General features: G+C 33.0%; 1 protein-coding gene across 1 annotated transcript in view; it reads right to left on the reverse strand.

Moving 5' to 3' along the window:
• The window catches only part of LOC124361126 (phosphoinositide 3-kinase regulatory subunit 4-like), a 60,648-nt gene that overhangs the window by 9,649 nt on the left and 36,429 nt on the right, over positions 1-14,570 (reverse strand). Inside the window, exons 8-10 of the mRNA XM_046815161.1 lie at positions 10,158-10,252; positions 8,772-8,961; positions 4,309-4,423 (exon numbers count right to left, since the gene is read on the reverse strand). Of these exons, the coding sequence (XP_046671117.1) occupies positions 4,309-4,423; positions 8,772-8,961; positions 10,158-10,252 (400 nt within the window). The remainder of the gene's footprint in view (positions 1-4,308; positions 4,424-8,771; positions 8,962-10,157; positions 10,253-14,570) is intronic.

The raw sequence follows: 14,570 nt of genomic DNA on the forward strand, positions 1-14,570 counted from the left end.
AATTTGGCTCAAAGTAAAACAATTGAAGATAATGATAAGATTTACGAGGTGTATGTGAAAAATACATTCAGATGAGGAATGGACATATGTTTTATTTTAAAATAACTATTTTTTTTAAAGAATAATAAATATTTTGTTTTGTAAATTATGATTATAAAAAATATGATTTCCTCCAGTCATAAATAATTAAAAAAGTGTCACTTCCTGAAGGTATAAAGTTGATTGTATTACAATTACAGAACTAATACAGTCAATGGTTTAACTCACATTTATAGTGAAAAATTTATTTTTAGCCGTTTTTATTTGAGCCTAGTTATACAATAGCCTAAATTTTCTAATTTAAAGGCCTATAATTCCTATAAATTGAACGAAAACATGTTTTTACTAGATCACTTTTCAAAGAGCGTTATTCATTGAAAAGTTAACCTGAGCTTGATGGCATATCCTGGAGTTCTGTAATCATTAATTATTGTCTGCCTGACTGTCCGAATGCTATCTCAAAATCGATAATATCATTCTTTAAAGGATGTGCAAGTGTTACAAACCCACATATATTTATTTATAAGATTTATTTAACGAAATTGGATAGTTATAATGTAGTTAACCTCTTGACCCCCGATAAAAAAAGTTTATAATGACGCGTAATAACTATGTTATAAACCCATAAACCTTATCCAAACAAAAAATAATTAACATGAACGGTAAGTAATAAAGCAATATGGATTATTTATCAGTGTCTTCCCAGCTTATTTGATCTAAAAAGATCAGGACTAATTGTTTGAAAACTTCAAAAATTTTACTATACATTAATAAACAATTTTATCCTGTCCTTTTTACTCTAGGACATCCTGTGCTATAATTATTTGGATTTTATCTTTATTAAATAAAAAAAGAGCAACATCCTCTGGGTTGACATATCTACAGTACGAGTACGATCTACTTAAAATATGTATGATTTTGGAATAAATATTCCTGCCGAATTAATCAAAAAAGTTAGATTTCACTGAGGGGGGTCTATCATCTCAAAACGTCAAACTAAGAGAGAGAGAGAGATGAGCAGATGGGACAGATAACTATTTTGAATGCAAGTGAAATGAGCCAGTGGCTTGCTTATCGCAGAAAACAGGCAATAATATTGCTCATGCGATCTAGTGGTGAGAGTTTGTGATATTCACACAAGCACAACCTTAAATTAAGAAAACATTGGTACGCTGCAAAAAATCTATTAATCGATGAGGATCAAACAGAGGATATAATACTAGTATTTACATTAAGAAGTCAAATTAATAAAGAGAATGAAAGTTTGCTTAAACCTATAAAACTATTGGGATTTTTTCTGGATAATAAACTCAGTTGGAGTGTTCATATTGACAATATTTGTAAAAAGCTGTCACGGGTGATAATTAGGCTCCAGTTTTGTGTAAACTTAGATACACTTTTATTGACATATTATGGTTTATTCCAAAGTTGTCTGTATTATGGAATTCGTCTTTGGAGAATGCAAGTGCTACAAAAAGAGTCACTTTCTTTGGCATAAAAGGCCATTAGAATAAGAATTGCTAGACTTCCTACCCAGTCATCTTGTAGACATAATTTTGTAGATATACAAAGGCTCCAGATTTTGAGTCTAGCCTGTATTTGTATTTTTTTTAATGTGATCTGTGTAAAATAAAATCTAAGCAAACTTGAGATTCACAGTATTCTCCATGATCATAACAGTATATGTAAAGAGAATCTAAACACAAGTAATATTAGATTTGAGACATTTTATAACAGTGTCACAACTACTAAGCTATATAATAACTCCTTTGCACTGTAAAAGCTTTGCCAAAAGTTCAAACAACTATTGTCCGATTGATTAAAAAGAAAGGAATTTTTAATCCATTGAAGACTTCGTGGACTGTGGAGATGTTTTAGTATATTTGTATATTATACAGAATAGTTATTAACCCTAGAACTGGCAATGGTGTCACTCTGTACTGTATTTTGCTAGTGGCAAAAAAAGAAGTACAAGACCTTGAAATAACATCATATGTGTCTTTAAGCCTGGCAAAACAGTACTGTCAACAAAATGACCTTGTGCTAAACGAACAAAAAACCCAACAACTTACTTTTGGAAGAAGAAATACAGAAGCTGCAGGTCTGCCAGAAATAGAAGCCAGCTATGAAGCCAAGTACCTGGGAGTTATCATTGACAATAAACTGACTTGGACACCACACATTGACCAACTAATAAAAAAGCTCAGCAGTAACACTTATGTCATTAGGCGGATAAAAAATATTAGTAACATGGACACAGCCAAAACGGCTTACTACTCTCTTTTCGAGTCCCACCTGAGATATGGGATAATAATCTGGGGTAACTCCTCCCATTACAACCTGCAACGTGTTCTAGTGGCACAAAAGAAAGTCATCCGAATACTGGCCGACCTAAACCCACTTGACTCCTGTAGAGCTGCTTTTCCTGAACTAAAAATACTTACTGTGGTGTCGTTATATATACACGAAGTTATCTGCTTTGCCATGTCCCGCAATCTCACAAGATTAGGAGAAACACACCCCTACAATACAAGAAACGCTAACAACTTTGCACTGCCCATTCATCACCTTGCACTATCTGAAGAGAAACCCAGCTATACGGGACCAAAGCTGTACAACCTGCTGCCAAATCACCTTAAGGCAATAACAGAGGAGCGGCACTTCAAGAAAGAAGCTCGAAAATGGCTACTGGAGAGGACATTCTATACCATTGAAGAGTTTCTCAACTGGAAAACCTAATCTTAAGATACCTATAAAATTGTTAATATTTGCATCTATGACACCATTGTATTTCTCAAAGAAATTATAATAAAGATGATATGACTATGACTACTGGCGGCTCTATTTTAACAGCCTCGCGACGTTTCTTATAATGTATCACATTTCATAACTGTTACTCCAAATATAAACTATTATATGTCAATGTATTCACAACTATATGGAGAGCATTATAATAACAATATTTTATTGTTTCCATGGAAACATATTTTTGTTTTTTTTACAAAATGTAAGAAAAATGTTTTTGGGAAATTTTTTTGTAAATATTCCGTTGTGTAACTGCTTAGCAAAAAGCTTTACATCAAAACCGTAAATGTATAACTTATTCGAAACTTTGTCCTGATTAAAAAAAAATATAATTATTGTAACTTTTACCTCAAAACGTATGTGTTACAGGGCTTTGTATGAAAAAGCAACCATATTTACATATTTTCAAAAATGTGTACAATTCTAAATAAATATTATTGTTTGTGGGTAAACATAATCTCTTGACTGCATTTATACTTATATAAGTATGACAGTTAAAACCAAAATAAAATAAAATAATAAATTTTAATCTTGCCTTATTTACATATGTACAATATATACAAAGTTTCATTTTTCACTCAGCGTCACTAGATCCCGCCCTGCGAGCTCTCTAAGATCATTTGATCGGTCCTAAAGTTTTCACCCATACTGAACAACTAAAACTATAACCTAAGAAAGCTAAAAAAACAATAATAACAACAACAAATACTATTGGATTCGTAACCTCATACACAAAACCTGGTACTTGTTTACAGTTTCACAACAATGTGGTTGACCCGTACTACATTCACGTCAGCTGTCCAAAATAAACGATGTTTTACGGTAAACAAAGAAGACAATAATCAAAGTAAGAACAGTAAATCGGTACTATAGTTATTGCTCTTCCAGAATATATCAAATAAAAATCATTTATATGACCTTAATTGCCTACAATTTCAATAACTGTACATGTCTACTTTGGCGACGAAAATTCGTTTCATACCAGCTCTAGGGTTAATATTGTATCTTGTATGTTTTTCTGAATAAACACTATTACTGAGTACCATATTAGAAGTTTGACTGCACAATATTTTGTATAATTGACCTACTGTAATTATACAATTGCCTAATGGTCAGTACATTTTTTATTCTTAATTCAAAACAAAATCACTTAGTACATTATATTCTTAGTTACAAATAATACAGGAATCATACAGTATCGAATTTTAAATACAGTACAGAATTCAGAATCTTGAGCACAATACAATTTTGGAATCGATAAGAATCAGAATAAAATTTGTTTTGATATACATCATCCATGATAAAAAACCCTATGTTACTGTTTTACTCTAGTGAAAAAATATAGAAATACATCTTTTCTTGTTTGTTTGACTATGAAATTGGTTTAATTTGTCATTGTCAATCATTTTAGGAAATTCTTCCTCTAGTTCATGGAAAACTTTCATCGAAAGCTGTACAATGTACCTGGCGAGATCTGTTTGCAATGTTTCTGCCTTCCATTTTGGCGGAGTCCCATATACGGATGCAGGCATCTGAAGAGCAACTAGCAAACAGTGGAGTTTCTGCTATCGGCACCAACCTGTACACACATCAATCTGTCAGGAATTTGATATTTGGTTCAAGCTTTGAATTATTTGTATAGAGTTTATTTTTAAGGATGGAAGGATTGTGAAAGTAACAGGATTTTTTACAGACATTATTAAGAAGAACTATATTTAGAACGGACCAAAAGAGGCCCACACCTGTTCCCTGATTCCCCCCAACTTGTATCTATCTGCTCCTGCTGTGACAATTACCATTTACTATAAGCCAATGGTTACTATTATTTTATTATTTTTCTTTTATTGTTGTTGTATATTGTTATTTTGTTTCTAAAGAATATTGTTTTATATATTTATGTGACACTATTAAATGTGCCAATTGTACAGTATAAAATAAAGCGAATTTTAATTGATTGATTAATTGCTTGGTCAGTTGTCAGTGATTAGTTATTAAATGCACTATAACCTATGTTTATTATTTAAGTTTAAATACTTAGTTTTTTATTAAGTGCATGCCTTAAAGATAGTGTGTATAGAATTGACACACTAGACACATGTTTGTTGTGATTCCTGACATATTTTTCACAACACATTGGTATGATTTATTTATTTTAACTCTTTTAGAACCAACTAATATTTCACACATTTTTTGGGTGTGACACTTTCTTATCAGTGATTTTCATTAGCACAACTTATTCAAGTAAGTGTTATGATATTTAAATTATGTTTCTTAACCCTGCAACTGGCTTTAAGCGACTATCGACGCATTAACTACAGTTTCAAAATGGCACTAAGCTATTTTAGACGCATTAACTATGTCGTAATATGATCTCTCACAGCAAGTCTATTTTTACTTTGTTTGAAGTAAAACATACGTAAATCTAAAGATAAAGATCCAAGGTTTCATATATCATAAAACGTTCTATAGTTACGTTAAATCTTTCATTATAAAATTCTAAACTTGGATGTTCACATTTCCGATTGCCATTCCCTACCGTGAGTTTACGTTCTACACGATCGTAAGTGTCGTCATTGAAAACAGTGTATTCTTGGCTTTCAGTAACATCTTTTCAATAGCCAGTAGGAAAATAAATGTTTATAAAATAAGCGTTTGAAAAGCTCGTGTTTTGTAAAATCCCAAAATGCCTAATGCGTCGAAAATAGCTTTATTACATTTTATTATTTTTGTTACTTTATCGTTGTCTGGAAATAGTGAAAATCATATCAAAACAAAGAAGAAGAATTGCTCTAAGCAACAGTATCGTCAACGAAGACTATGAACTAGTATTTTATTTTTGTTCTGTTGGCACAATCACCGACTCAGCCATTAGAGAACAACGCATCGCTTGTTGATTTCTCTGTTGTTATTACGCCATTGCCAGTATTAGTGTATTGCTTGCTATTTATTTGGATATTTTAGACTTTTCGTTATTTAGTGTGTATAAATAAAAGTTTGTTTAGTGTTTTTCTTAATTAGTGAAGTGAAAAATGTAGAGGTTAGGTTAAGTTTTAGTGAATAGGTTGGATTTTTGTGAAACTGAAAGTAAGCCTATGTTTACGTAGGTTCAGTGTTTTATTATTTTTAGTGTTCTATTATTTTTTCAGTGTTTTATTATTAAGGTTCAGTTTGTATGTTTGATTTAAATTTATTCAAAGGTATTTATTATAAAAGCATATTCATGTATTTTAGACAATAATTTTTTTTACTTTTTCTGAAGGTATTAGCGTTTTATTTCTATGACCATCGCTTGTTTCATTTTTTAAACAAAAAAATAATAGAGATAAAAATACATTGTTATACATTTTTGTAAACTTCAATAAATGTACAATAAATTACAATATTATCTGCTAAAAAATAAAACAAAAAATCATAAGAATTAAGTGAGCTTTTATCAAAATATAAAGAAAAATGTACTTCAGTTCACAATCTATATCAATGATATGATCTATATAAATAATTTTTGGATAAAAAGAAAATTGTTAGCTAAAAAAGTTAGGCATTTATTTCACTATTTTGACTTTTGTAAAAATTAAAAAAAAGGTTTGTTGCCATATAAAAATATCTTACACAATGTAAACTTCTATAAATATCATATTTTTATCTTCTACATATATTTATCTCTTAGAAAAAAAATATTTGTTCATCCAATAGATTCCAAAATGTTACAATGGTATACATAATAGTGCTACACAAACTTCTTTCAGATTTTGTAGTTTTTATAGATATATTATTCAAAAGTACCAATAAAAACTTCTTTTACCTAAATATTTTTTTTGTAATTTGTAATTCAGATATATAAGCAAACTTTTGTATATTTTAGAATTATTCTAAAAAATTTCATATTACCTGAGAGGGTGCTTTACACTTGAGAAAAATGTATTCTTTACTAATATTTTTATGTTAATCAGTAAAAAAATAAAAATACATTGAAATGATTCAATATTTAATATTTTTTTGGGAAACTACATTTATTTCTAAAGACATTGATGTTTTTAAAATGTTTGTATCTTAAAAAATAGATGAGCAGTGATTAAAATACAAAACCCTTACAAAATCACCAAAAAGTGCCTGCCATTTTGGGAAAAATGATAGCCAGTTCCAGGGTTAATTGTTACAGATAAAATACTAATATTAACTTAATTAGGTAAAAAATTATATTCTATCTAAAAACCATACACTATTATGCATGGTAGACCTATTATTTGCAATTACAATATTATCTGCTAAAAAATAAAACAAAAAATCATAAGAATTAAGTGAGCTTTTATCAAAATATAAAGAAAAATGTACTTCAGTTCACAATCTATATCAATGATATGATCTGCAATGTTTTTATTAATAAAACACTGACAAATTGATTTGTTCTATGAGGACATAAAGCTTTAAAATTGCACCTAGTCCTAAAAGGATCTTTGTGCTACTTCCGGAGAGACAAGATATTCTTGATGGGTAAGGTTGGGGGTAGGATCCACCTTCTGTCGAGATCCATGCCAAAGGATTTTGAGCATTAATCTCAGTCATACCTCCTTGAAAAAAGGGAGGTCAGCTCTGTACCAGTCTCTCAAGTCAAAGCATGGAGGGGGTGGCACATCCATATGTTTAGGCTAGCAAATGCATTTAACATTTAGAGAGCTCCACCAACTCCAACAGTCATCTCCCGCAGTAGACTAGACTTACCAATCTACCCTTGTACCTCAATACCTTGACATTTGCGGTGAGTGATATGCTGCTCCTGGACATCCATAGGGTTGCCCAGATTTAAGTGACACATCGGTTTTTGCTGTACCCAGTGTAGGTTCAACTGGAGGATATAAACCAGCAAGAAGTAAACCCTCCTGAGGTACAACTTACAGACTAAGAAACAAGGGTGAACTGACAAACTGAACGTCTTATCAATTAAGGAAACAAGTGAACATAAACAATAAACACCTGTTCCAATATCTTGGCATAAAGTGAACATAAGTTAGATGGCATGAGACGACTGCATCGAATAACATGGGACATTATACTAAGTACAAAATTTGGTCAGTATTAACCCATTGCGGATCACTGACGAGCTGGGCTCGTCACGCGGCGGCCGGGCCTAACGGCATGATGACGAGCTCAGGTCGCAAAAGCGGTCTGCTTTTAAATTTCCCTCCAAATAGTTCTTTTAATGTCTGATAGATCGGGTGATCATCTTCACTTGTCTACTAAGAGTGTTTAACAACGGTCTACGTTTAGAGTTTTCAAAAGTTTTATAAATATCCTACAGATCGCAGTTGTATGTCGAAGTTGAAAAATCATTCATATGAGTTTACTCTCTGCTTTTTAGCGCTTCTGATTGGGTGTTTTCCTAAGTTGTTATTATAATACTTTTGAGGTTAGTGACACAACTAAACGACGCAGACGTACATATTGACGGGTTTAGTCTAGACAATGGCGCGGATGTTGTAATCGCTTCGCCCGAGCCGCTTTATTTAGACTATGATTCAGACATCATCCCTGCCACCCCGGAACCTTGCTCGCGTGTTATCGTTCCTACATCACGGATACCCCAGCAGGTCGTTGTTCCATCTGAATGAATACCTTCACAGCTGAATATTCTAGTATACGATAGCGAGCGATACTGTGGCGCACCATTGCTGTTCGTGCGGCCGCTGACCGTAAATTAATTCGTGCCCGCTGGTGCCCGCGCGCCAAAACAATACGATCCGCAAAGGGTTAAAAGAAAAGTACAAAGTACTAAAAAAGTGGGCAAAAGATTTCCCGCTATTCCTCAAAGTGTTAACCTATATTTTAGTTATGTGTTAGATAGTTATTCACTTAAGGCAGAGAAATCAGATTGAACATCTCACTGAATGATAGCAAATTTCCGAAGTTACATATACTAAGGAGTGCCTGACCTGTTGACAGCAGCTCTATGTTCGTGGAGGTGAGCAACCAGTGTGCCTCTGAGCCTCCAGCCTGGTGGGGGGAGGGGAGGAATCCAGGCCTCGTGTTCAGCCCACTCTTGTGCTTTAGTGGCATTTGCATACAACTCTTGACGGCGGTTGATCAGCTTCCGTAGCTCCAACTTACAGGGAGCGTATCGATCTAGAAACAATGCATGTTGAATTCAAGTCACCAGTGTGAGCAAAGTTTTTTCTCTTCACACTTTCTCGTCAGTTTTCTCTTCACTTCATTCATTCAAATATTTGGAGAAATGTTAACCACTGAGCATCAAACTTATTTTGTTCAAATTTCTTTTTATATCCCATAAACACTACCCTGTTTGTGATCAAACATGACAAGATCCTAAAGATACAAAATTACAGCTTACTTTATACTTACAATCACATTGATTTATAAGAGTCTAGCAAGCTGAACTTTAAAGACACTACAATGATACATTTTTAAAATCAGCAATTAACTAAAATTTTGAAATTAATTAACTTTCTATTTTACATAGAGTACTTTCAAAAGATTTAGCAAACAATTTTTTTAAATTAAGAAAAGTATCCAGATACGAAATTTTAGAACAACCATCATACAGCCCATGGTCACTGGTATTGTTTTATTACATTAACGCTTTGTTTATATATATATATATATATATATAAACAAAGGATATGTATTGTACTGCTTATAATATAGCTATTTTTCTGAACATATTCCTACTTAAAAACAGCCAGGAACTTTTAAATTCTTTTTGAAATAATGAACTGTTTCAAAAGGGTTAAATCTATAAATATTTTATAATCTTACTTTTTTAGTGATACGGCCAACCTCCTTTTTACATTACTCTGATCAACTAAACTGTGAAAATTTATCACACATGACAAAGGGAGTTAATAAAGTACAAGGCGGGCAGTACTGAGAAGTGTTTTTCTCACTGACAGCACTGAAACCTGCGAAATCCAATGTCTGACACCCTACCTAAACCATATGTCCATTGGCTCTCGGAATAAGTTATAAAAAGACATCTTTACAACAGTAATGTTATATCTTACAAAACATATGTTTTATCATTCTAATCAATAGACATAACTGCATTGGCATCAGTTTTGTGCTCTTCAGAAAATTAATTCAGTCACACTAACACACTTTTTTTAAAACAAAACAACATGTAAAGAGTAAACACAAACATAAATGTACATATCATGTATAAACATATTTAAACTAAAATATATGAGCAGCAAATTCAGTGGTTTTAAGTACATGAATTTTTAATTATTAGTAAACCCATAGTGAAATGTGCAATAACAAGAACTTAAAACAAAAAAAATGTGGGTAAATGATTCTTAACTCACACTGAATGTAGGAGCGTTCCTGCAAGCTATATTCAGTGTCCATACTTCTCTGTGGGGAGATCTGGCTATCACTAGACACCACACTGGTACAATTTCTGCAACATTATACCGTGTAAGTTCCTGCAAGCTATATTCAGTGTTCATACTTCTCTGTGGGGAGATCTGGCAATCACCAGACACCACACTGGTGCAATTTCTGCAACATTATACTATGTAAGTTCCTGCAAGCTATGTTCAATGTCCATACTTCTCTGTGGGGAGATCTGGTTATCACCAGACACCACACTAGTACAATTTCTGCAACATTATACCATTTAAGTTCCTGTAGGCTACACTCAGTGACCTTACTTATCTGTGGGGAGATCTGGCTGTCACTAGACACCACACTGGTACAATTTCTGTAACATCTTACCATGTAAGTCCCTGCAAGCCATACTCAGTGTCCATACTTCTCTGTGGAGAGATCTGGTTATCACCAGACACCACACTGGTACAGTTTCTGCAACATTATACCATGTAAGTACCTGCAGGCTACACTCAATGTCCTTACTTCTCTGTGGAGAGATCTGTTTATCACCAGACACCACACTGGTACAGTTTCTGCAACATTATACCATGTAAGTACCTGCAGGCTACACTCAATGACCTTACTTATCTGTGGGGAGATCTGGTTATCACCAGACACCACACTGGTACAGTTTCTGCAACATTATACCATGTAAGTTCCTGCAGGCTACACTCATGTCCTTACTTATCTGTGGGGAGATCTGGCTGTCACTGGACACCACACTGGAACAATTTCTGCAACATTATACCATGTAAGTTCCTGCAAGCTATGTTCAATGTCCATACTTCTCTGTGGGGAGATCTGGTTATCACCAGACACCACACTGGTACAGTGTCTGCAACATTATACCATGTAGTACAATTTCTGCAACATTATACCATGTAAGTTCCTGCAAGCCATATTCAGTATCCATACTTCTCTGTGAGGAGATCTGGTTATCACCAGACACCACACTGGTACAGTTTCTGCAACATTATACCATGTAGTACAATTTCTGCAACATTATACCATGTAAGTTCCTGCAAGCCATATTCAGTATCCATACTTCTCTGTGGGGAGATCTGGTTATCACCAGACACCACACTGGTACAGTGTCTGCAACATTATACCATGTAGTACAATTTCTGCAACATTATACCATGTAAGTTCCTGCAAGCCATATTCAGTATCCATACTTCTCTGTGAGGAGATCTGGTTATCACCAGACCCCACACTGGTACAGTTTCTGCAACATTATACCATGTAAGTACCTGCAGGCTACACTCAATGTCCTTACTTCTCTGTGGAGAGATCTGTTTATCACCAGACACCACACTGGTACAGTTTCTGCAACATTATACCATGTAAGTACCTGCAGGCTACACTCAATGCCCTTACTTATCTGTGGGGAGATCTGGTTATCACCAGACACCACACTGGTACAGTTTCTGCAACATTATACCATGTAAGTTCCTGCAGGCTACACTCATGTCCTTACTTATCTGTGGGGAGATCTGGCTGTCACTGGACACCACACTGGAACAATTTCTGCAACATTATACCATGTAAGTTCCTGCAAGCTATGTTCAATGTCCATACTTCTCTGTGGGGAGATCTGGTTATCACCAGACACCACACTGGTACAGTGTCTGCAACATTATACCATGTAGTACAATTTCTGCAACATTATACCATGTAAGTTCCTGCAAGCCATATTCAGTATCCATACTTCTCTGTGAGGAGATCTGGTTATCACCAGACCCCACACTGGTACAGTTTCTGCAACATTATACCATGTAAGTTCCTGCAGGCTACACTCAGTGTCCTTACTTATCTGTGAGGAGATCTGTTTATCACCAGACACCACACTGGTACAGTTTCTGCAACATTATACCATGTAAGTTCCTGCAGGCTACACTCAGTGTCCATACTTCTCTGTGAAAAGATCTGGCTGTTGCTGAATATCATCCTAGTGCAAATTCTTCAACATTATACAATATAAAAGTTGATTAATAAAAAAGTAAAATTTTCCAACACCAGAATTTTTAGGTAATGTGAGCTACAGTTACCCTTATCCACATTAAATTACTCTAGCCGGGTCAACTTTATTTAAACTAATCCTCTTTCACTAAAGTCGTCAAAATTGAAAATTAGTCAAGTTTCTCTAACGACAATAATATTAAATGTGATTATTACAGATCAATGGTGATTGTATCCTGTATATCAAACATCTTTCAAAAGGTAATTTTACACAGATTACACATTTTTATAAAATAAAACAGTTGCCACTTGAAATCACATTGATTTTGTCAACAATGATGATATACTTTCTTGTCAGTAGTGTTGTTTATTATAAATAAATTGAAGAACTATTTATACTGGAATGTGCTTTTAGCACAATCTGATAACAGATGCCTGTGAAAGATGAAAATTACTGGTGGGAAAGGTCAAGCACTGAACTTGTTTACATCATACTCATAGGGGTTTGTAAAAGATACCTACAATAGTTCTTGTATAATCAGAATTTGTAGTGTTCCTGAGAATTCATGGTATACACTTTCTTGCTCAAATTGAAAAGTATTTTTTCTTTCAAAATTGTACAATAACACATTCTTTTAGCTATAAGAAAATAACAACCTATCAAATTATACTCATTGGTATAATTGTTATTAATATAATAATTGACTCAACTAATATAAATTATTTATTAATTTGGCTGTGTTGGAAATTTATGACTTATTTTAACCAATCTGATGCAGCAGAAAATATAAATAAACTCATGGTTGGAATGACAGTCACAAGCAATTATACAACTTCATATTGCATGAAAAGTCAAAGAATAATAATAATAATAATAAATAATAAATTCGTTTATTTGTCGTAAAACATGTTACATGCATTGACAAAGTCTAATTCAGCTACAGACTAAGTAGCATTGTCTCTAAATAATATTTAATAAGTATAATACATAAATATTATATATATAACAATATAAGACATTAATTGTCTAGTTGATAATTATACTAGTTATATTATGAGTTTATCTTAAAACAATCATTAAAAGTCTATTTTGTTAATAGAAAAAAACTCATCAATATTATATAAAGGGTTTTTTAACAGCCATTCATAAAGTTTATTTTTATAAATTTTAAGAGGGTATTTTTCTATCAAATGTTTCAATTTGTTATACACCTTCAAGCCAATTATAACATGACTATTCAAAGATTTGCTCAGTCGACAATATTCAATTAAAATGTTATTTTTGTTTCGTGTGTTATAATTATGTGTTTGTGTATGGTTTATTAAGTCCTTATTATTTAAAATGTAAACAGATAAGTCAAACAAATATAAATTAACTATTGTAAGTATTCCTTGGTTAATGAAAACAGGTTTACAATGATCAAGATATTCAGCTTTACCAACAATTCTAACAGCTTTCTTTTGAAGCACCAGTATTTCCTGAACTCTAGCACTATTTCCCCACAGTATTAATCCGTATCTCAAAATTGACTGAAAGTATCCAAAATATGCAGTCCGAACATAATTTTCACTTATGCAGCAAGATAGACGTCTCAATAAAAAAATAATTCTAGATAATTTAGTAGACAGAAAATCAATGTGAGGTCCCCATGAAAGATTATTATCAATATGAATTCCTAAAATTTTGATTACACTACTTGATTCAAAATTAAAACTATTTTCAGGAATTGATTTTAAAGTAAACAAAATGTTTTGAGTTTTAGTTTCATTCATTAAAAAACCGTTTTCTTTAAACCATATTGATGCCTTGTTTATTGTGGTGTCGGTTAATTTCTTTAGTTCATTCAGGTTATTACTACTATTGAAAAAAGTTGTGTCATCAGCGTAGAGAAGCGTATTAGCATCAACAGCCAATGTTATATCATTTATATATATGATAAAAAGTAAGGGTCCAAGTACAGATCCCTGAGGGACACCGTACTCTATTTTGACTTCCTGTGACCAACTTCCTTTGATGTATACTTTTTGTGTTCTATTGATGAGGTATGATTTTATAAAATCAAGGGCACTTCCATGAATTCCATAATGCTTTAATTTGGCTAAAAGAGTACTGTGTTCTACACAATCAAAGGCCTTACTCAGGTCACATAAAGTGGCCTGAGCAAAGGCCTTATTTTCAAAAGTTGACAGTATATTTCGTATTAGCTTGTCAATGGCATCAATAGTAGATTTACCTCTTCTGAAACCAAATTGTGATGGACTTAAAATTTTATTTTCTTCTAAATAGTCACTTATTTGGTCATAGACCAGTAGTTCTAGTAATTTAGACAAGACTGGGATGACCGAAATTGGGCGGTAGCTACTTGGATCATTATAGGGACCTTTTT

Source organism: Homalodisca vitripennis, chromosome 4 (assembly GCF_021130785.1).
Source record: "Homalodisca vitripennis isolate AUS2020 chromosome 4, UT_GWSS_2.1, whole genome shotgun sequence".
NCBI lineage: Eukaryota > Metazoa > Arthropoda > Insecta > Hemiptera > Cicadellidae > Homalodisca > Homalodisca vitripennis.